Here is a 24,441-nt window from a genome sequence, read left to right on the forward strand (position 1 = left end):
GTTTTTATATTGTTTTAAATTTTAAAATTGTGTTTTATATTGTTTTTAAAATATGTGTTTTAAATTGTATATTTGTTTTAATGTTTTTGATTGCTGTAAACCGCCCAGAGAGCTTCGGCTATGGGGCGGTATAAAAGTGCAATAAATAAATAAATATCTAAGGTGGTAGATTTATGACTTTTCTTTGTATCTGCCATTATATACTGTACTGTAATACTATACAGTACTGTACTGTACTGAAGGCAAAAATACATTTTTTTTTTACTTTTTTATCACAAACAATTACAGTAAAGCAGATGGGACAATGGAGAGGGAGAGGTATAAAATGGGACAGTAAAATGAAATCAGGGGGATCTAAAATGAAATTGGGGATCTAAAGAGCACGAGGTCCCCCCCCCCACACACACACACACATACACACTGCCGCCACCAACCTAGGTCGGGGCAGGCAGAGCTCCGATGGCTCTTTACGGTACTGTAAAGTAAAGTACTGTACTTAAAGGTAAATGATTTACATTTAAATGGTTACAGTTCTGTCTCCAAGGCAGCAGCTGCTCAGGTCGCTAGATTGCTCAATCGCTCCGCTCAGATCGCTAAGAAGACAACGCTTCGCAACGCACGTGGCATGTGGAACGCAAGTTCCGTCAGTGTCCGTTATTGCGAAGCGCGTACCGTTAAAGTGGGGTATGGTACGTTATAGCGAGACGACGTTAAGTGAAGCGACGTTAAGCGGGGTATGCCTGTATTGCATTTTTCCTCTCAGTTACTGCCTGTATCTTCCACCCAATGTTGTAAATACTTGTATGCTTAGACAACAATATTTGGGGCTTTGGAAACAGAGGCATGTCCTAGTGGTTTTTCTTGACTCTTTTGTAGCACCAAGGCAGTCACACTGTGGCCAGACTTCTCCGAAACGGAAGCATGATGTTGTGGAGGAACACAGTGAAGAGCTGTACAAACGAGCCAAAGTTATGGCTCTGCAAATTCCAAAGGACCTACAGCAAGAACTTGTGCATGTGAGTAGCTAGCATACCCTCGAGACAAGTGCCCATCAAGTAACTTGCATTTCTGCTCCTTGACTGTGTTTCACCCATTATTACACCTGTAGGATCAGGACTGGCATTGGCAACTGCCATCCTTGGACAAGGACTTCAGCGGGGTCCAACGCCAAACAAATGAAGGGGCTAGTTCTTTAGAATGCACCCAGCTGGCTCTGCCCTCTAGATAATAATGTGTGCCAGCCACACACCCTGGACATGACATGATCAGTGTCATTCTGAAGGGAGCCCAACATACATGAAGTAGTTCAAGCAATTTGCCTTCCTAATCTCTATGTTGCTTTGCAGCATCCGAAGTGGAGCTGCTAGTAGTAGTAGTAGTAGTAGTAGTAGTAATAATAAAATTTATATCCTGCCGTTCCTCCCAGTAGAAGCTGCAAACAAAAACACCATAAAACATAATAAAAACAGACATTAAAATATATTAAAATATCTTTAAAAACGTCTCTTTAAAAAAAGCTTTAAAAGCTATCTACCGCTGTAGCAAATTGAGCAAGCTCCCAATGCTGGAAAAAGTTTTACAAAGCAGCAAGGAGAAAAAGTGCAAGTCACTAATATTGTTAAGAACATTTTATTTTATTTTAATGTTTTGTTTTAATAAAGCTACTTCTTATTTACTAGAACAGACCTCATTGTAACATCAGAATCCAAAGTTATGTACTGTGCTTAATGGTATTGAAAGTTAACCTTAAGGCCAACCACCTGCTTACTTGACCCTTGCCTGTCGTGGCTCATTATGAGCTGCAAGGACAGTCTGGGCGAGGGGATCAAGGCAGTGGTAAATGTGTCCTTGGAAGAGGGTGTAGTGCCATCAGTCCTCAAGGAGGCAGTAATAAAACCAATTTTAAAGAAGCCCTCCTTGGATCCCCAAGATTTGAACAACTTTCGCCCAATCTCAAACTTACCATTCTTGGGCAAGACGGTTGAGTGGGTGGTGGCGAAGCAGTTGCAAGCACAATTGGAGGAAGCGGATTATCTGGATCCATTACAGTCGGGTTTCAGGCCTGGACATGGGACTGAAACAGCCTTGGTGGATGATATGAGGAGAGCGTTGGATAGGGGTGAGTGCACCTTCCTCGTCCTCCTGGACCTCTCAGCGGCTTTTGATACCATTGACCACGGTATCCTTCTGGATCGCCTGGAGGGGTTAGGCATAGGGGGCACTATATTGCAGTGGTTCCATTCCTTCCTCTCTGATAGGTACCAAAGAGTAGCATTGGGAGATGAGGTTTCGGACCCTTGGCCTCTCACTTGTGGGGTGCCACAGGGCTCCATCCTCTCCCCGATGCTATTTAACATCCATATGAAGCCACTGGGGACTATCATCAGGAGATTTGGGCTGCAGTGTCACCAATATGCGGATGACATGCAGCTCTGTCTCTCATTTAAATCTTCACCGAGGTTGGCTGTAGAAACCCTATCCAAGTGCCTGGAATCGGTGAGTGGCTGGATGGGAAGGAATAAGCTGAAGCTCAACCCTGACAAAACCGAGGTACTGTTTGTGGGAGACAAGGAAAGGTTAGGGGATTTGGACCTGGTGTTCAATGGGGTACAGTTGCCCCTGAAAGACCAGGTCCGCAGCCTGGGGGTCATTCTTGACTCCCAACTGTCCATGGAACCTCAGGTTTTGGCTGTGAGCCGGGCAGTGCTGTATCAATTCCATCTGATACGGAGGCTGTGCCCCTACCTTCCCAATCATCTGCTCCCATCGGTGGTACATGCCCTGGTCTCCTCTCGCCTAGACTACTGTAATGCTTTCTACCCTTGAAAACGGTCTGGAAGCTGCAACTGGTACAGAACACGGCGGCACGCCTGATTAAAGGCAGCCACTGGCGAGATCATATCACTCCAGTGCTAAAAGAGTTGCACTGGTTACCAGTTGCTTACCGGGCCCAATTCAAGGTGTTGGTTTTGACCTTTAAATCCCTATACAGTTTCGGCCCAGTCTATCTAAAGGAGCACCTCCAGCATCATCAGCTATGCCGCCCAACAAGATCAAAAGACCTTCTCTCCATCCCATCAGTCAAAACAACCAAACTGGTGAGGACTAGAGAGAGGGCTTTTTCAATTGTGGCCCCCACCCTGTGGAACTCCCTCCCAAATCATCTCCGCCATGCCCCTTCCATGATGAGTTTCCGCCAGGCCTTGAAGACCTGGTTCTTCAGGCAGGATTTTGGGGTTGGCTAGATTTTATCTTCATTGTTTTTAGATTTTTAATGTCTAGGTATTGTATGCCTATTTTGTACGTCGCCCAGAGTGGCTGGACAGCCAGCCAGATGGGCAACTAATAAATTCAATAAATAATAATAATAATAACAATAATTAAAGGAGAAGTTGACCAAATAAGTCATGGCAACACTTGCCCCAGCTGGTAATTTTTATGTTTTTGGGATATGAGGTTTTAAAATTGCAAATACTCTTCAGAACAAGAAGAAAGCATTGTTTGTTGTTTTGTTTGGCCAGATTGAGGGAGGAGGAGATGTTGTAGATGCCTTGGTATTGAAAATCTTTCAGCAATTTCAATTTTTATTAGAAAATGAGGGTTTTTTATTTTTATGGTGACTCCAAAGTAAGATCTTATGCTGAATCTAAATTTCTAGGTACTTTAAGAATCCCAACTGAAATTATTTTTTAGTTGTGATAGACAAAAAAAACACCAACCTGGACAGTAAGCCTGTATGTGACTGACCTCTTTCATTTAGAAGTGTCTCTGAGATCTTGTCAAGCTATAGAACTTGACTGACTAGTTGGCAGAGGGCATCACTGTAGTTTTGAGTCTTTCATGTTAATAATCCTATTGAGAGCTAGCATCCACTTTCTCTTTTCTGCAGTGAAAACATTTTATCTCTCCAGCAGCTTAGTCTTTATTCTCTATCTTCCTAAAGGAATCTTATGTGCTTAGCGCATGCATACATACATTGTCCTTCCTCAAAGGTTGCATGCATGGAATTTATTCCATTTCAGCCCTCACCAGAACCCTGTGAAGTAGGTTGAGAAGCATTAATTTGCCCAAAGCCATTCTTTGAGCTGTGTTGATTAGTCGACATATGAATCCAGGTTTCCTTGGTCTAAGTGACTTGGATCCAGAGGTGTCTTGTGTAAGTGAAAAAGCATTTCTGCTTGTGCAGACAGCCTTCTGAGTTCTCCTGATCTCCCACTCCAGCTCCCTGTGGTTGATCACCTGCTTTTCAGGGGGCTGTATTGTGTGAGGGGAAGAGAAAATTAACCTTTGTGCTCTTTCATTTCTTTACAGCCTGAAATGAGTAACTGACAAGGCAAAAATCATGTCCTGAAATGTGCACTTCAGTAGCAAAGAAGGATTTCTGCCAGACGGATCAGAACATTGACCAACACCTTTACTTGTCAAGTGTATTAATGTGTAACAAAGATTCCACACAAGTACAGGATGCAATGAACAAACTTTGTTGATAAGCAAAAGCCCTGGAGAACAAATCTCTGGCTTTCCTGAAATACACTTGGAATCAGCTAAGAAAAGAAATTAAGTAAGACTTGCTCTTTCCTGAGTAAATAACCTGTTTCCTCAGGTGGGATCCCCTTGTTGCTCCAAAGCATCTCTTATTTAGTGTTCACTCATCACTTATTAATGGGTATTGGGATGAACCATGCAAAATATTTCATGGTGCTAAACATAGTTCCAGAGCTGCACCTATTAAACACTCCAGGTACTGTCTCTGACATTCAAACAGGGGTAACACCATGTAGACTGCCACAAGGGTAGCATGTATTGGTTTATAAAGGGACAGTGTAGTAACAGCGATGACCAGTTTGACTTAGGACAGAAATAGTGACATAGTTGGATGGTGAGAATGGCAGTAACTATTATGTTAGGTGAGAAGGTCCACTATGCTTTTTCCGCCACATAATCTTCATGACTGTTCAATGATGTTGAAAAGAGGTGTTCTAGACACATGATTTTCCTATGGGAAGGGCTCTGTGTTGCAATTCTGCAAGAGTATAGGAATGGTTACAGAACTTTGTTCCATAAAAACCTTCAGATTTCAGTTTTTTTACAAAAGCAAGTTTCCTTATGGTTGCAAGACATACGTGGAAGTATGTACATAATGCCTGGTGACCTCTCAGAAGCCAGATGGTTGTGAATGAGATTTTTTGAGGTCAGAAAATGTAACTTCAGTCCTCTACATAGCTTCTTTTCTCTCCCCATGAGTAGCAGAAGCGAAATAAATTATACAAAATCAGAGATTGCATATGCACTTCATTTGCATAATTTATAAGATCACAAAACTGATTTTCTGGAGAAAATTTAGCAATTTTTAAAAAACAGTATAACAGTCCTACTTGTGTGAACTTCTTTTTATGAGTGGCCCAGAAGCTAAGTCTAGTTTGAAGACATTTTCTGACCTCCTTACAGCCTGGAATTTCTCCTCTTACAGCAAGACATTCATGACATGGATTGGTTAAAGTCTGTTGTGAACTGTGTGGAGTTAACGTGTCACTGGGATTAAGTGAAAAGACCTTTTCTGTGTGGGTTTTGCCAGCAATCCCCTTCTGATGTGGTTGGTCCCTTTTTCCCAGCTGTAGGTTGCAATGTATTTGCATCTTTTTTTAAGTACACCTCAATTCCTGTACCGCATGCCTTGCCTTCACCTTAAAGAGTACTTGGAATTGTAGCCAGCCAACATCATAGCTCCTTCAGATTATTGATCATGTTTTCTTGATTTGTTTTCAGTGTAACCTTTGCAGGGTTCCTGGCCCCCTCCCAGTGGGAAGATATTGTTTCATACAGTGCAACGAGCTGTCCTGAGTAATTTTTTCTGTGTAAAGCACTTCAATCTTGTTTGTGGTTAGATTCCAGGAATGTTATCACAGATGGATTCTCAGCAGTTATATGGAGTTATATAATGCCCAAATAGTCTACTCTCTTATTAGAGACTGAATCTGTTAAGATGGGAGGCATGGACCTTAGACCATTGAATGTTGAGAAGGTGAATAGCCTTGGTGACACAGTTTCCCCATGTCTTCAAGGTGTCATTCTAATTAGGAGGCATGTGAAAAACCACTTTCAGTAATGTTTCTATGAAACCCTTGGACACATTTCCCAAACAAAACAGATTACCTCTTCAGCCCTCTTGTTGGGTGTCCTTACTTCCTAAGCCATCATTTCTGGTTCCTCCCTAGACGAAAACCAAGTACGATTCATATTATTTGGTGTTCTGAATACTTAAGCCAGACTGAAAGTGTGGTGAAGGAGTGAGTCCTGTTCCCTACCACAGAGGAAAGAAATGCACTTTCTACACTTCAAATTCAAACTGTGACTTCTATTCCTTAAAATGTTTTCCTGCATTTACAGTTGTGTGTAACTATTAACTTGTTTTATAAATGTCTTTATCCCTGTATTTTTTGTCTCAGTTAATTTTCATTGTTAATGAAGCCAGCAAATCTAGAACTGATTGCCTTGTATTTGGTGCCAGCAAAACTGCCTAATCTAGAAAATTTCTAGATAGGGGAATGGAATGCAAAGTTCTGGAAGTGTCCATAGCTTCTTTTTTATTTTGTCAGGCGTGGCTAATGTATGACCCTCTAGAATGATGTTACTGAACTACAGCTCTCATCATTCCTGACCATTGGCCATACTGGCTGGGGCTGATGGGAGTAGAGTCCAACAACATCTGGAGAGTCACATATTAGCCACCCATGGCTTAAGTACTGGCAACAAAGAGTGCCCAGAAATATGCCAAATGTATTCTTTACAAAATTGCAGGTTTTGCATTTAAATCAACAGAACAAAGCAAATGCAAGAAGAAGAATTTTGCTGGAGTACAAAGGAAGCTTAGGATGTAAAAGGGTGTTCCTCTTGCCATGGGGCAAAGGTCAGTAATGGGGAAAAAAACATACTTTTTACACTGACCAGTTAATTTAGTTCCATTAGTGTGCACAATGCATTAAAGAATACAAGGGAACAAGTCTCTGTCCAGAGAGTTTACCACCTAAAATTCAACACACAGGAAGTGGAGGTGGGCAAACAGGGAAGGATTGTGTGTTTGTTTCAATACACTAATAAAAATGGGCATATACTTACTCTAGTCCTGCAACAAAAGACGGGGAGTGTGACCCTGTTACTCTTACTTGATCTCTCAGCAGTTTTTGATACTATTAACCATGGTATCCTTCTGGGCCAACTTGGTGAGATGGGTATCGGAGGCACTGTTTTACAGTGGTTCTGATCCTATCTCCAGGGTCAGTTTCAGAGAACAGCGGTGGGTGATTGTCTTTCGGCCCCCTAGCAGTTGTGCTGTGGGGTGCTTCAGGGTACCATCTTGTCCCCCATGCTGTTTAACATCTATATGAAGCCCTTGGGAGCGGTCATCAGATTTGGGGCAAGGTGTCAGCAGCACACTGATACCCAGCACTATTTCTCTAACATCTGATTTGGGAGAAGCTGTGCAAGCCCTGGACTGCTCCCTGGACTCGGTGGTGGGCTGGATGAGGGCCAATAAATTGAGTCTGAATCCTAGCAAGACGGAGGCACTGTGGGTTGGTGGTTCCTGAGTTCAGATAATTGGTCAGTTGCCTGCTTTAGATGCGGTTGTAAGCTCTCTGAAAGAGCAGGTCCATAGTCTGGGGGTGCTCCTAGATCCATCTTTGTCACTAGAGGCCCAGGTGACCTCAGTGGCTAGGAGTGCCTTTTACCAGTTTTGGCTGGTAAGATAGCTGCGGCCGTTTCTGGACCGGGATAGCCTGACCACTGTTGTCCATGCATTGGTAACCTCCAGGCTGGAATACTGTAATGTGCTCTATGTGGGGCTGCCCTTGAGGTTGGTCCAGAAGCTGCAGCTGGTGCAAAATGCGGCAGTGAGACTACTCACTGGGACAGGGTATCGCCAGTATGTCATCCCACTGCGGAAAGAATTGCACTGGCTGCCCATTTGCTACTGGGCCAAGTTCAGGGTTCTAGTTTTGGTGTACAAAGCCCTATATAGCTTCAGACCAGGATACCTGAAAGACCGTCTTATCCCTTATACACCCAGTCGATCACTGCGCTCTGCAGCTGAGGGCCTCCTGCAGATACCATCTTATCAGGAAGTTCATTCTGCACAACATAGGAAATGGGCCTTTAGTGTGGTGGCACCTACCCTGTGGAACTCCCTGCTCTTAAATATTAGACAGGCACTATATTATTTTTTCGGCACCTATTGACCTTCCTCTTCCAACAAGTCTTTTAAGTTGAGACCTTATCCCAGCCTCCTTCTGTGTTGGATCGCTTTTTAATATGCTTTTAAACCTTTTTTAAAAAACAATGTTTTTTAAACTTTTTTTAAAAAAAAATCTTCAAAGCTTTTAAAAAATGTTTTTAAAGTTGTTTTGCTTTAATGTATTTTAATGTCTGTTTTTATGATGTTTTAAAGTGTTTTTGTTTGCTGCCCTGTGCTCCTGCTGGGAGGACGGGCAGGATATAAATCAAATAATAAATAAAATAATTTATAGACTTGGCTGCAGACTGTAGGAATATTTTTCCAGCTGTACTGAGAGGGATTGAGCTTCAAATATTAGAAATAATGAATGTTGCTTAAATTCATTCTGGCATACAGATCAGGTTTGTTGTTTGCTGCCCACAGCCTGCATATGGACTGCTGCTGATATTGATCCCCATAAGAAATTCTGCAAACTATTCTGTTCTAGCCAAAACATGGGTTTTTTGCCACTTCCCTTGGAGGCTGCAGATTGCATTTTTACAGGATGGCATGCTGGTGCTGGTAATTACAGAAGCAACAAGTAACAACCTATGAGCCTAATCTGAACTTGGTGTGAAAGTATTAATTGGTTGCTCAGTCATGGGTAGAAGAATGATAAAACATAATTAGAATTGCTTCCGCCACCAAATCATCCCTTGCCCTAGAATAACTGTAAGATCAGCAGTGATATTTCATCTTTCTGGAATGGAGTCTAAATGAATAGGTTCCCAGTATTACAAATACGGCAAACACTGCTGAACTTGCACAATTAATAGCCCTTCTAGGTCATTGTGAAGTAGCAAATGATTGATTAACCATATCCAATGCAACTGCTTGTCTGGCAGATGAAAGGGTTTGGAGTGGGGTTTTTTAAGAGTTTTGTCTGACAAATCCATCTGGTCAAATGAAAAACAGCTCCTTAGTTAAATAGATTTTACAGAACAAGGGTGGGTTTTTAAATCATTTGTAAGATAAGTTGAGCACAGAATATTCATAAACTATATGCTCCAGAGAAGGTAAAAAACACTAGCTGAAATCAAGTATTCTAAATATCAAACTACCTATCTCTTCTACACAGGAAAGGTCAGAACAAAAATCTGGAGAATGAGGATCTAACAAGAAAAGTCTGAAGTACCGTATTTGAAATTAAATTTAGAACAGGAAAATTAAGATTAAGGCATAGGAGTATTTAGATACTTAATGTGGTACTGTACATATATTAAGGGATCCTGTGAGGTGTTGATAAACCTGAAATGGGTTTAAATCTTCCCTGGATTAAAGTAACCCATTGATTGATTACATATAGTGTCCTCCATTTCTCATCTTATTTATTAATTAAATTTATATCCCACCCTTCTTTGGGACTCCCAACCCTATGAGGGCTTCTTTACCTATGTTTGGTACGAATTGGCTAAGATGTTCAGCAGCCACATAACCAAACAATCTTGAGCCACCTTTAAAGACTAATGCATTGTGGCCTAAGCTTATGGGAGCTGGAATCCACTTTGCTAGATGCATGAAGTGGTCACCTAAGTGAGTAGGTGTATATACTATATGAGAAGAAATGGGAAAGCATTTTATACTGAACCTTATCTTCAATGAAAGAAGCTACGCCTGCTTGTTTTTTTCCCCTTTCAAGCAACTATTAAAATTGCAAAAGAATCCTTCACAGCTAAAGCTTGTGGCAAACTGACAGGGTAGGTATGAAGCAAGTAGGAGGATGCAGAGGATAAGATCTGCAAAATTCTTCAACTTGTGTACATTATTATATAAAGCGGAGGGTGGTGGACAATCTTTGCTGTCAAGGTCGGCATTCTGGGAAGGGGAGCAATTGTATGGGGGGCTGCTTGCTGATGGGCTGAAGTCAAAAGTGAGTGAGGCTAACCCTTCTCTCCGTCCTTTTTCCTCCCTGCCCAGAAGGCTGCCCTGGGAGGACAGATTACTCTTCAGAGATTCCAATTTGCTTGCTTGCAAAGGGCTTTTAAAATTAGGCCATGGGCTACAGATTTCCCATCTGTTATATAAATTACTGTTACGAGCATGGGGGTTGGAATGGATGATTCCTGTGGGTCCCCTTTCCAGCCTCTGATTTGGAATCCTATGCCTGGGAGCTGGCTCTGCTAGCCGGATGAATCTCCTTTGTTAATTAAATAGAGTGGCCAGGTAAGATAATTCAGCAACTGCTGAATTGGCCAGGAAGATCCTTTTGTCATTGAAACTCTTCAGGAGAGCCTTCCCCCCCCCCCCCTGGAGCCTGGGAGTGTTGTGTGTTTTTTAGTTGGGCCTAGAGAGTTGCTGGGGACTGGAAAGCAGGCAGAGAGACTGGCTCTCTGCACCATGGCCTTTGGGGTGCCTCCTGCAACCCAGATGGAAAAGCTGGATATTAGACTGCTGATGCCTTGAACCCCTCCATTCTGAAGCTCAGGTTGGAATGTGTGTAAATAAACAAACCATATTTCATAAAGACACCGCAGTCTCCACTGACCTTCCCAAAGGAAACCAAACCCTGGAGGAGCACAGGGACCCCTGAAATCTCACCGCTCAGAGATTGGAGGAGGTGTGTAACATTACTATGGCCATGTTTTTTACAACTAGCAGCCTCGTGCCTGGCCTTGCTCAGGAATTCTAAGAATCAGTGCAGTGCAGTTTTAAAAGCAGTGGTTAAAACCAGTGCAGTTTTGAAAGGCTCAGTCTGTCATCTTGATTCAAAATGGTATCTAGTTGTAACCAAACAGATGAAAATCTTGATCTTGGGAACCATCATACAAAATTTGGTTACAGTATTGTACAAGAGGTGGCCAAATGCATAGCTAACAAAAATATATAGCGGACTTTTATTGAAGCAGGATTGTGGCTTTTATGATGCTTTCAATATTTTTTCTATTCTGGGCTCTTGAAACGTGATGGAGGGCTTTCATTTTGAATAATTCACACATATTGTCATCTGGGCCAGTGGCACCTTTCCTCTGGTTCTTACACTGGCTACCCATCCCATCTGCCATCTAGCATGAAATTCTTGTCCTCACTGTTTAGTGTGGTCTGTGGCTTTTCTTCAAGTCTTATCTTTGCATATCACTGTCTAAATTTTCCTCCTATCCTCTTTAGAACCCACCTACGTTCTCTTACTCTTTCTTGGCACCTGAAATTTTCTCCCGGAGGCTTTACATAATGCTTCCTTTCCACCTTCTCTCTCAAAGGTTCCTCCAGAGTACCTGCGTAGTGCTGTGGTTAGAATGTTGGATAAGGACAGTGTAGAGCCAGGCTCTGATCCCATACTGAGCTCACCTTTAGGCCACTCTCTCATGCTCCTAACCCTAACTCTTAAGGTGTTGTGATTATGAAAGACAGAAGAATTTAATTCCTTGGCAGAAAGGAGGGGATTTATTTATAAGATTTCTTTCCTGCTCTTCACTAGAAGATGCCATGATGGATTACAACATAATACAAAATTATAAATTATAAAAACAGATAAAACCATTCCAAATTGAACAGAACAGTATACATTCATTATTTGTTCTGCAATGCTTCCCCAGTGTTGTTGTATTATTGCCATCTGAAAGAACACTCGTGCTCTAGGGCAACAAAAGCGTGACAACCCTCCCTCCTGTGGAATGCAAAGTTACAGGATGGCAGCTATGGGATATGCACGAAGTAGTATGTTATCATTAATGCACAGTAAAAAAGATGTCTGGATGGTCTGCATCCTCGAACATGACCTAAATCCCCGTGAATTTCCTCAGATTCGGCCCTTGCTGTTTGAGCCTCTTCCCCTGCTTTCCCACAGTCTGAATGTGTAATGTAAGCTCTGTGGGGGCAGAGACTCTTGTGCGTACTCTCGTTGTTCTTGTTCCTCTGTAACGTGCAATGGATGTACGCTGGTGGCGATTTATTTATTTACTTGATTTGTGAACGAAACTTACCAGCCGCCCTTCATTACAAAGTAGCCCTCACATAATGGGGATACTGTATATGGCAGGCAGAAGGGGACCGGCGCCTTGCACCTACGCTAGGCGGCTTTCTAGTGTGTTGCCGGGTTTTTGTGCGTGCGTGTTTTGCCAGGGCAACTGCTCTCTCCGGCGTCGCCCAGCTCCCGCTCCCACCTGCTTCCCTGCCACTCTCGGCGAGCTCCTCCTCCCGCTTCCCCACCCTGGAAACCCCACCCTACTGGCCTTCTACCCGCCTTGACGCCTCTTCTCTGCCTCAGGCGGCTTTTGCTTCGTCCCTTTGCAGGCCACTTGGCGGGCTTTCTCTGGTGGGGGCGTCCGAGCGGCCTGCTTCACCTGCTGCTGTTGCAGTTGCAGCAGTTCCCCTGGCAAGAGAAGGGAAAGCATTGGCTGGCTGGGCTGCTGCATCCAGTCGGGGGTGGGGACGACATCTGTCTTGCAGCTGCCGCCGCTGAGGTGGAGTCCTGCTAAGGCTTTGAGCAGCGCCTGTTCCCGCTCGCACCTCTACCCTCCGACCCCCGACTTCCCGCTCACTCTTCTTCATCCCCATCGCATCCACCTGCCGTCCTGTCCGGTAAATAATCGCTGCCTGGTTGCCCTGCTGAATCCTCCCTTCGCCTTGCTCGCCCGCCTGCCTCACAGCAGCATCCCCTCCCCCTTCCTTCCCGCCTGCATGGAGAGGGAGAATGGCGGAGAGAGAGAAAGGAGCCACGTCCCCGACCGGATCCTCGCCGTTCTTGGGGCTGCACATCGCCTCGCCCCCCAATTTCAGGTACCAGAGCTTTCCTCCATCTCAACCACCTGGGGCTCTGCGAAGGAGATCCTTAGCCGCAGGAGTAGTAATGGGGCGGAGAGATAACAGCCTCTGCCCTGCCATACCTTACTACTACTACCACCTCTTGTCCACCTCCTGCATTTTAGGGCTCACCCTCCTCACACGCACACTTGAACGCCCTTCCACCTTTATTCTGTGTGGGGCGATTGCCTAGAGAGCAAGGTCTGGCCATCCCCAATTATATCAGCCTGCTATTTTATTGCAAGGCTTTGGGTACATGAAGCCTATTCCTATCCCCAGCTCATAAGATGACAGGGGGAGATCAGCAAGGAGAAGTGGAGGTCCGTTTTGATGCACCACATTTCTGATACATTCCCAAGGAGGTAGCAGTTTAGGAGTGTGGGGGGCAGGTGGAGTGTACAACCATCCATCCAGCTCTCCCCTTTATTTCTTGCTGTGACATCATAAGCCATCATCCAGCAGGTGGGTGCCAGTAGTGCATCCCCTCAATCCTTCAGGAACAGGTGGGGTATCTGACCATGGTCCACCCATGGCTCTTGGAAGAGGTAAAGGGAGTCAAGCTGACTTTAGAACAGCAGCAGTTCATACAAAAAAGAGGAGAAGGTGCTTTTCCTTCTGCTTTTTTGGGGGGGGGAGGACCTAGGAAGGATTGATCTTTATGCTTCCCTGAATATGACTGACATTTAAATGGTTCTGCACACATTCCATCCCCAGTAAACTGCTGATTGCACCATCTCCTGCTGATCCTGCCTCTGTGCCACAGCATTACACCAGGCTCCCCACAATATACACACAGCCCCACCTAAATATTATCACGCTGTTCCCATCCTTCCCTCATAGACTTCCATATAAAGCTTTCCTACTCCCTAAAGATCAATACTTCCTCCCCACACCAATCTCCTCAGAAAAAATAATATTCCCTTAAATATGGACACCTGCAAAACTGTCCTGCTGAAACTGAACACCAAAGCAGAAGGTTTGGGGAAGATTTATAGCTGGTGAATGAGAAGTCTTATGTATTTGAGACCATTTTGGATCCAAGACTAGGAGCACAGGCAATTGGAAGGGCCTTAAACCACCTGTCTATGATTGCATGGATGGGTTGTAATGTTATAGGGATGGGTTGTGATGCCTCCTGCTACTGAATTGTAGGTTCCATCTGGGCAATAGGTCAGCACCTCCCTATTTGTTCATGCAACTGTTTGTGTCTGGCTTCTTATTGTTTGGTGGTGGTGGTGTTTTAAAAAAGATTTTGTGGAGATGGGTATCATTGTCTTTATGGGTATATGATCACCTGGTTTCTAATAATTAGATATGCTTCCTGATTTATATGATCACCTGGTTTCTAATAATTAGATATGCTTCCTCATTGGTATGCATTGCAGAGTGAAATGCTTTCTGAGCCGGAAAGGAAGGCAAAATCTGTGATAGATTATTCATATTGCAAGGGTTTAGAGTCCCTTTGACTTGAATTGATTGCAAGACTGTTTAGAGAGCTCAGGATGGAGGAAAATGAACTCTCTGGTGTAACTGTTTTAGATGATGGTTTGGATGCTGTAAAGATCAGATTCTCTGTATTACTTATAGAACCTGTTTTGTGCCTAAGTTTCTGCTGGTTCTGTGTGTCTTCTTTTAATTTAAATGTTAGTGCTAGGAAGGACCAGAAAAATTATAATGTTGCCCTCAGGACAGGGTTCTCCATACATTATGGAGAATGCTTGCCATAAACAGCAATGAGTAAACAAGGTTCCTTCAAATAAAACCATGCCTCAGACAGTGATGATGCTAGTGGATGAAGTATGAAGTATGTAACAGTATAGGGCTTTAATATTTCTCATCATTTTGAGCTTTCAGAAGCTTAATATTTGAGAACACCTTTTTACAAGTGATCATAAACTTTCTTACAGCCTTTCCAAATGACAAAAGGATGCTTTTTTCATTCTAGTTCTGATCCAGTACTAGTAGAGCAACTTCCAGCACTTCAAAGCAAAGAGCTTTGCTGCAACAGGGTAGCCATACTTGGAGTGTGTGTTTGTGTGTCACTTAAAAAAATAGGGGGAAAGGCATCCTGATCTCGAGAGGAAAAAAAGCACAACAAAATTTAGGGGAAAAAGTGGGACAAGAAAGTCACAAAATGGCAACACATTGCCACAGTGGTGGGGCAGTCTTCACTAGAATATTCCGTGTTACCTTCATTAATAGCAGAGCAACCCTGCTGGATGAAAACAGGTACATTTAGGCTGTGAGCATACTAGTCATCTACAGCAAAGCATTTCTGTTGGATAGGGAATGGGTTGATCTGCTGATCAGTTGTGAAATCTCTTTGAAGCAAATTTTAAAAAATGTACTTAAGCTGCTTCCATCAGGTTTTACAGTAAAAAGGGGTGGGGTTTGACTAGTGTCGTGTGCCCCTGTTTTCAGAAAAGAGAGACACGCTGGAACTGGCAGAACAATAAGTGTGTGTCTACCCATAGTCTGGTTTCATGTCCCTAATAGTGACCAGCCAGATATTTCTGGTTTGAAGAAATACTTTCTTTTGTCTGTCTTGAAGCTACTGCTAATCATTTTAATTAGGTGACCCTGAGATCTGTGTTATATGAGGAGAGAACCTATCCCCCTTTTTGCATATTTTGTAACTTTAGACATTTCTCTTGTGCTTTGCCCCTCAAGTTGTTTGTTGTTTGTTTTGTTTTTTAAAATAAGAAGCCCAGACATTTTAGCCTTTTCTCATAAGTGAAGCTCTAACTCTTTATAATTTTGTTGCCCTTTTCTGTACCTGTTCCAACTGTCTGATAATATGTTTTGAGATGGGTCAACCAGAACTGTACACTGTATTGTATATGTAGCTGTAATACAGATTTATTAAAAACTTTCTGTTAGTGGCCTTTTAATTTCCCATCACTTTTTGAATAATCCTGAATTGGTAGTTTGTTTTTATTTTTATTTATTTATTTTATTTATTAGGCTTATATCCCGCCCGACTAGCAACAGCTCTCTGGGCGGTGAACAGCAGAAAAATACAATAAATACAATAAGAAAAACTATACAGTGCAAAAATCCAATTAAGTTATATTAAGTTAAAAAGTACAGTTAAAATGCTTTGGGAAAGAGGAAGGTTTTAACTTGATGCCGAAAAGATGACAATGTCGGCGCCAAGCGGACCTCCTCGGGGAGACTATTCCACAATTCGGGGGCCACCACTGAGAAGGCCCTAGATCTCGTCACAACCCTCCGGGCCTCAGTGTGAGTTGGAACCCGGAGGAGGGCCTTTGTAGCAGAACGTAGTGTACAGGCCGGTTCATAGCGGGAGAGGCGTGCCGACAAGTATCGTGGTCCCGCGCCATACAGGGCTTTATAAGTCAATACCAGCACTTTGAATCTGGCCCGGAAGCATATTGGTACTACTGAATATGTTTTTTTCAGTTATTCAGCATGACCCCATCTCCTTCCTGGATAGTCATACTGTTCAAACCCCATCAGTGTCTATGTGATTAAAAAAAAAGCTTACAACGTGATATAAACAAAATGAGTGGTGGAAATGTGTGTCTCAGCACTGCCCAGTAGCAAACAGAACAGCAGATCCCTCAGAAGCCTGCTGTGAAAAGGTTTACAAAGCACTTTAAAGGCAAAGTTGCTTGTGTTCACTCTGAACTTGATGCTACAGCTGATGCAGCTCTTTTTTAAGTGGCCAGGGCACCCTTGAGTTGAATTGGTTGGGATCAGTTTCATACCCAAGGGTATGGTCAGGATGCTTGCAAGGGTCCAGCCAGCCACATGCTCTCTTGATCCTTGCCTGTCATGGCTTATAAGGCAGGTGGGTCCAGGGGGTAGTTAATGAGTTCTTGCAAAGGAGTGTAATGCCTGCTGCCCTGAAGGAGGTGGTGGTGTGGCCCTTCCTCAAGAAGCCCTCCCTGGATTTGGAGGTATTGGACAACTGCTACCCAGTTGCTAATGTTCCCTTTCTTGACAAGGTGGCTAAGAAGGTGGTAGCTGCCCAGCTTCAAGTGTGTCTGGAGGAACCTTGATTATCTAGGCCCATTTTGATCTGGCTTCAAGCCTGGTTTTGGCACTGGAAAAGACTTGTTTCTGATTGATTATTTAAATTGGGAGAAGGACAGGAGTGTATCCTTTTTGATTCTCCTTTGGCCTCTCAGCAGCTTTCAATATCATTGACCACAGTATCCTTCTGGAGTGGTTCTGGGGACTGGGAGCTGCAGACACCATATTATGGTAGTTTTACTCTTACCTGCAGGATTGCTACTAGAGGGTAACATTGAGGGAGTTCTGCTTGGCCCTTGGGATTTGTGTTGTAGGTTCCTGCAAGGCTTCATTCTGTCCTCCCAAGTTTTTTGACATCTATATGAAGCTTCTGGGAAAAGTCATCCAGGGATTTGGAGCACAGTGTCATCAGTATGAGGTTGACATGCATCTCTGTCTTTCCACAACATGTGAATCAGGAAAGGTTGTTCAGTTGCTAGAAGCAGTAATGGACTTGGTGAGGGACAATAAACTGAGTCTGAATCATGACAAGACAGAAGTGTTGATGGGCAGTTCCTGTGTCCATGAATTGGGAAGACACCCTGTTCCGGACAGAATTAATCTTAATCTGTATTTAATCCTAAATGCTACCCAGAGCCTGGTACAAATTTTAAGTGTTGCTTAACTGCTTGGGAACAGTGACCACAGTGCTATCAACATATATGTGAGTGGACAATTGCCAAGAAAGTTCAGCATAATCACACTTGATTTCAAAAGAAGAAATTTCTAAACAGTGAAGGAATTAAAAAAAAAAGTTGGGAAAGGCCATAGCTCAGTGGTAGCATCTGTTTTGCATGCAGAAAGTCCCAGGTTCAATCCCCAGCATCTCCAGGTAGGGCTGGGAAAGATTCCCCATCTGAAAACCTGGAGAGTTACTGCCAGTCAGTGTACTCAGTACTGAGAAAGATGTACCAATGGTCTGACTCAGTATAAGGCAACTTTCTATGTTCCTAAGGAAGTTGAAAGGGAAAGTCAGGAAGGTTAAATCTCTCAAGAATGCTTGGGGGTTGTTCAGAACCACATTAATAGAAGTTCAACTAATATGTATAGTGCAGATCAGGTCAGGTACCGCCAAAGCCAAGAGGATGCCAGCACACTTAACAAGGGAGAGCCAAGGAACCTATTAGAAACAAGTAGACATACGTCACATCCACACCATACATTTAAAATGCATTTAACATGCATTTAAAGAACATCAGAACTGTGGTTGTTAAGGGTACTGGAATTGTTGCTCTGTAAGGGGTAAACTACAGTTCCTAGGATTCTTTGGGGGAAGCCATGTGCATGAAATGTGCTCTAAATATATGGTGTGGATGTGACCTTGTTGCAAAAAAATGAAAGTCTTGTTCAAATGAGAAAGAAAAGAACACAAAAGAAATACAAGCAGACAATAAGGGATGGGGGGGGGGAAACCCAAGGAGTACATTGTTAAAAATAAAAAGGCCAACAAGAAAAAAATATTGTAATACATTAGAAGCAGGAAACTGGCTAGGGAGGTGGTTGGACATTTGGATGACGTAGTTCTAGTGAAAGATATACTAAAGGAATAAAAGGAGACTTAATTGCAGGCCAAATGAATTCTTTAATTTGTCAACACAGCAGGAGATACAGGGCAGATTCCTGTGCCTGAAATAAAAGCTTTTGAAAGCTTTTTAAAAACAAATGTTTTTAAATATGTTTTGTTTTAATGTATTTTAAAGTCTGTTTTTATGATGTTTTAAAGTGTTTTTGGTGTTTTTGTTTGCCACCCAGGGTTCCTGCTGGGACAAAGGGCGGAATATAAATAAACTAACTAACTAACTTTAAGGAACTGAGGCAAAAAAGTGGTGATAAGAAGTGAAGTTCTAGGCCTCATTGACAAATTAAAAAAGGATAAATTACCAAGTCCAGATGACATCCACCTGAGAGATCTTAAAGAACTCAAATGTGAAATTGCTGATCTAATAAAAATATGTAAGTTGCTGGAAAAGGTGCGGAAGGGCAATCAACATTATCAAGGGTCTGAAGCAGTTCTGCTATGAGGAAAGGTTACAACTTTGGGGGCTTTTTAGCTTAGAAAAAAGTGAGTAAGGGGGGCATGATGCACGATGTAGAGAAAGCAGACAGCGAGAATATTTTCTCCCTCTCTCATAATACTAGAACTCAGGACATCCAATAAAACTGAACATTGGAACAAAGGAGGCACTTCTTATTTTATTTATTTATTTATTAGATTTATATCCTGCCCTTTCTCCCAGAAGGAGCCCAGGGCAGTAAACAAAAACACTAAAAGCACTTTAAAACATCCTAAAAACAAAAGACTTTAAAACATATTAAAACAAAACAGCTTTAAAAACATCTTTTTAAAAAAGCTTTAAAAACATCTTAAAAAGCAATTCCAGCGGAGACGCAGACTGGGATGAGTCTCTACTTAAAAGCTTATTGAAAGAGGAAGGTGGCCAAAAAGGTAACAGTGATGGCGCCTGCCTAATATTTAAGGGAAGGGAATTCCAAAATGTTGGTGCCACAACATTAAAGGTCCGCTTCCTATGTTGCGTGGGGTGGACCTCCTAATAAGATGCTTAATGTGGAAGGGCCTCACCTGCAGAGTGCAATGATCGACTGGGTATATAAGGGTTAAGATGAGCTTTCGGGTAGGGCTTTGTACACCAAAACTAGAACTTGGCCTGGAAGCTAATGGACACACAGCACATAATTAAACTATGGAATTTACTCCCATAGGATATAATGAAGGCAACCAACTCAGATGGCTTTAAAGGAGGATTGACAAATTCATGGAAGATAAGACTAACAATGGCTACCAGCCATGATAGCTATGCACTAAGTCCATTGTTGGAGGCAGTATGTCTCTGAATACTAATTGCTTGGATTTACAAGTATGGAGAGTGCTGTTGCTGTCATGTCCTGCTTGTGGTCTTCCCATAGGCATCTTGTTGGCCACTGTGAGAACAAGATGCTGAACGAAATGGGCCGTTGATCTGATCCAGCATATCTCTTAAGTTAGTAAGAGTTGCACTCCCCCTGAAGGAACAGGTTTATAGCTTAGAAAAGGGGTTGCCAACCTTTTTGGATTAGAGGGCAGATTTCAAATGTTGAGAGACTGCTGGCAGCACCAGTCACAAAAGGCTGCCATGGGGGCGTGGCATAACAAAAACAGGAGGGTAGTCATGGTGAAGCTTTTCCCATAATTGTATTTCCATACTAGAAATGGCTTGACCTGTTGAATTTCTGCCTGCTACACAGCTGTTAGAGGCACAAGAACCCTGTTTTCCCAATGCCAACCCTAAACCAAAGCCTAGGTTGCTATCCTGTATCCACTTTCCTGAAAGAAAGCTCGATTAAACACAAAGAGACTTATTTCTGAGTAGACATGTATATCATTGTACTGTAAATTACTATATACAAAGACGTTCCCAGTCTTTAGCTCTTGCAAAGCAGGAGACATGCCTAAGCCTCTTTGCAGAGTTTTCACATTTGCATTTTAGAGGGAGGTCAGTTCTTTAACAGTCACCCACACTTAGTGTATAGTAGTATTTGCAGAAAATAACTTCTAGGCACTACGTGATCTCAGGTGTACCACGCAAAGGAAAGTTGTATCCTAGTTGCTTGAGGAAAAGGAGGGGCAAACTATGGAGATTCCAAAGACTACAGAAAAAGCAAAAAAAAGACAGAAACAGGAAAAGTGCACTAACGGAGGGCGAAACAGCAGCTCTTTAGAATATTAGGGATTCCAATTGTCTGGTGTCCAAACAACTCACTTATCAATCACATCTCTGATTTCACTCATTGGCTGATAACATGGATAGGCAGGAGCAGCTAAGCTGGCTCATTTCACAGAAATCACTTAGAAGGGCGCCTGGATGTTTTGCTCCCTAACTTTGTTTGTAGGAGGTCTAGAGACTCTTAAAAAAAATGAAAGCTCAGATTCTGGGCTACCTGATGAGGGCATCACAGAAGGCCTGGCACCTGCAGGTGCCAGGCTGGCAACCACTGGCTTAGAGGTACTCCTGGATCCAAAGTTGTCAGTTAGCTTCAGTGGCAAAGAGTGCCTATTTCCAGTTTTAGCTAGTTCACTAGCTGTGGCCATTCGTAGACTATAATAGACTGCCCATAGTGGTCCATGCTCTGATAACCTCGCACTTGGATTACTGCAATGCAATCTGTGTAGATCATCTACCCTTGAAGATGTTCCAGAAACTTCATCTGGTACAGAATACTGGGGTAGAATGCTGCTACCAGGCTTTGAGTGGTGCAGCAAGGTGGGATCATATTTCACCAATACTTAAAGAGCTACACTAGTGGCCTATTTGCTGTCGGGCTCAATTTGGTGTATATAGCTTGAGATCCAAGTACTTGAAGGATCAGCTTTCCCATTACTTGTTGGCCCAAGCCTTAAGATTGGCAGGGGAATCCTGCTTGTGATCCTGTCAATGGCTGAGATCCATTTCTTTGTGATCCAGAGCAAGTCCTTCTCTGTTGTGACACTCCAGTTGTAGAATTTCCATCCATTGGAGATGGTTATCTGCCTCATTGCCTACTTTTTAACATCAAGTGAAAACATACTTTTGCTTTTGGGCTTTTGGGGATAGCTGAGCCTTGGAGCTGGCCTGTTTGCTGTAGCATAACATATATTGCTGAAAGTTTTGTAATACTGATTTCTTTATGATTTTAATACTGTAGTACTGTACTAAATGTAAATGTACTGCCTTCAATAGTTTTCATGAGGATGAGAGGCAGTGACTGGCCCAAGGTCACCCAGTGATCTTCGTGGCTGTGTGGGGATTCAAACCCTGGTCTCCCAGGCTGTAGTCCAACACCTTAACCACTATGCCACACTGGCTCTCCTAGTACTGTACTGTGTTATTGCATTTTATTGGAATATTTGTATACCTCCGTGAGATCCTTCAAGATGAAGGGCCATTTATAAAAAATGTAATAAATGTAATAAATACTTTTTATGTGGCACTTGCACAACAACATTCCTGCCAACACTGCTGAGTAAGATCAAAAGTCAGTCTAGTCCAGCATCTGAATTCCTGCACTGGCCAGAAGACAGCCATAAAGATGAAAGTATTCACTTGCTGTTTGCTCCCCTAAGCAGCTGGTATTCAGAAGAACAAGTTGTGCCTGCAACAAAATATTGCAGCATGGAGTGCTCCTCTACAGTGTTTCGGTTAGTCAGCCCGCCATGCCCTCCTCCATGATACTCCATTCCATTTCCCCCTCCCAACAGCCTGTCGACATTCCTTAGCCATTGAGCACAATCAGTCCTTATTGAGCTGTTTGGGGTTTTTCTTCCTCATGGGGTGTTTTTAAAAGTTTTTTTGTACTTCTGCAAACTTCTGGTTTCTCTATCTCTGCTGATTCCCTCTTGTGTATAGACAGTGCTGTTTTGGCTGCATAACCATGACACTCACACCTGAACACTGGAAATAGAGGAAATTATTATAATTCCTCTGCACCTGGAGATTCCATTTTGCTATTGATTTGTTCTTTGAAAATCTGTCATAATTTCATTTTAAAGCCATCTAAGCTGGTGGCCATCTCGGCATCTTGTGGCAGTGACTTCCATAAATTAAGCATGTGTTGTGTGAAGAAGTGCTGTTTTTTTCTGTCCTGAATCTATAGATAATGAATTTAATTGGAAGACACTAGGTTCTAGTATTATGAGGTAAGGAAGAAAAAAATTCTTGCTCCCCCCATGCGTAATTTTACAACCCTCTATCACATCACTTCTAAGTATTTTTTTCTCAAATAAATTGGGATAGGAAAGTGTATTTGCCCAGCATCAAAATACTGGAATTTGAGTGCTGGGAAAATGCATTTACCTGAAATAGCAGTATTGCTTTTGAGAAAAGTTATTTGAGTGTCTTGCAACAGTTGTTGGCCATGAGGCAGAAATGGGCAAGGCAATGAATGTGTCTTGACTTTTTACAGTAGGTTACATTTTAGCCATGCACAAGCCAGAGATTTCTACATACTCATTCCAACATACATTTCTTCATCGTGGCAAGTGAGAACATTGTCACAATTCAGTGACCCACTCCAGTGAGTGTCTTATAAAACCTTTTCAAGGTTTTAGACTTTGTGATACACATTGATAAGGAATGGGTTACTTTCTCCTCTTTTGTGAAGATGGATCTCTTATTTTCTTTAGCTCAAAAGTTGCCTTCTTGATTTGTTGACAGTGATGTCATTGTGGCCGAATTTAAAAAAAGAACAACCTGTAAACTGAACAATTATAGCGCTGGCCCTAAAAATAAAAACACTGGAAAAGTATCTCAGTTAACAGCTGGCTAATACAAGACTAGTATTAGATCTCGTCCTGTTCCCATGATGGTTTGGCTCTGAATTGCTGTCCTAGATACGGCATTTGTCTCCTGGGCTTCTTATGTGCTAATGTAAACAGAAGCATCCAGAAATGGAAAAATGAATATTGGCTCCAAGTGTCCTAAAGTGGAGCTCCATTCAGGCCTGACAATCCAGATATAATATATTTTGCTGGAATCAGGGACCCATCACTTCCTTGGATGAATTCAGGAGACTGTGGGATGTGGGTCAAATGGAATTTAATTCCATTCACTGTGAAGGATGGCAGTTCTTACATCTATGAGGTTTAGGAAGAACTTTCCTATGAAAGCTCATGCTGCAAATTGTTTAATCTTTGAGATGCCATAAGACTCCTTGTGTTTGTTGCAACAGACTTAACATGCTACTTAATTTCTTGCATGTGTTTTTTTTCAGCTTGCAAATCTGAAATATCTGAAAATTGTGTCACTGAATGATGCATACTTTAATGGTTCCCACCATGGATTTAGCCCCATTAGCCGACAGTTTCACTTCTATGAGAAATGGAGGAGGGGCTGCCTTCTTCCCATGGTTTCCATTATTCTAGGCTGGAAAGCAAGTAGAAATCCCTGTCAGCGGTTTTTATAATTACCTAGTTTCACTCTGTGCTGTCATCATAAGGTGAATCCTAAGCAACTGTGCTTTAATATTAAGTGACATCTAAGCAGAGGTGACACATGTGCAGTGAGGCAAGTCTGATCTGACTAGGAATTGAAGAAAAAAAAGTTGTTTGGGTTCAGTATGGAATTTGCTGCCTTTCTTGCAGGTGGAATTTTCTCCAGTGCTGTTTTTGTTCATGACCATTCATGGGACAGGGCACTGAATTTCTTTACTGACCTTAGAAGCCATCACGGCTCATGATAATTTGATGAGTGAAAAACAAAGTAGTCAGTTTGTATATTTGATGTGCCTGCAGGCTATTGGATAAATCCTTCATCTGAAACATGCACCTCCTTCTCTTCTGCAGAGACCTACCCAGAGTCTACTGAGTGGATAGCCTTAATTCCAATCTACAAACCATTGTTCATTGTTTGTACTCTCACTAC

At 42.6% G+C, this 24,441-nt stretch overlaps 2 protein-coding genes across 5 annotated transcripts in view; both read left to right on the top strand.

The window, feature by feature from the left end:
* The window catches only part of CRY2 (cryptochrome circadian regulator 2), a 49,946-nt gene extending 43,513 nt beyond the window's left edge, over positions 1–6,433 (top strand). For 2 of the 3 annotated variants that reach the window (XM_061610855.1, XM_061610856.1), the window contains exons 11-12: positions 877–1,016; positions 4,312–6,433. In XM_061610855.1, the coding sequence (XP_061466839.1) occupies positions 877–1,016; positions 4,312–4,329 (158 nt within the window). In that variant the 3' untranslated portion in view covers positions 4,330–6,433. Of the gene's footprint in view, positions 1–876; positions 1,017–4,311 lie in introns of those variants that run through there. The other variant, XR_009760658.1, reaches the window with a different exon arrangement.
* Positions 6,434–12,404: 5,971 nt separating this feature from the next.
* MAPK8IP1 (mitogen-activated protein kinase 8 interacting protein 1) overlaps positions 12,405–24,441 on the top strand; it is an 87,591-nt gene continuing 75,554 nt past the window's right edge. The window contains exon 1 of one of the 2 annotated variants that reach the window (XM_061610860.1): positions 12,405–12,985. In XM_061610860.1, the coding sequence (XP_061466844.1) occupies positions 12,900–12,985 (86 nt within the window). In that variant the 5' untranslated portion in view covers positions 12,405–12,899. The remainder of the gene's footprint in view (positions 12,986–24,441) is intronic. The other variant, XM_061610862.1, reaches the window with a different exon arrangement.

This window comes from Rhineura floridana, chromosome 2 (genome assembly GCF_030035675.1).
Source record: "Rhineura floridana isolate rRhiFlo1 chromosome 2, rRhiFlo1.hap2, whole genome shotgun sequence".
NCBI lineage: Eukaryota > Metazoa > Chordata > Lepidosauria > Squamata > Rhineuridae > Rhineura > Rhineura floridana.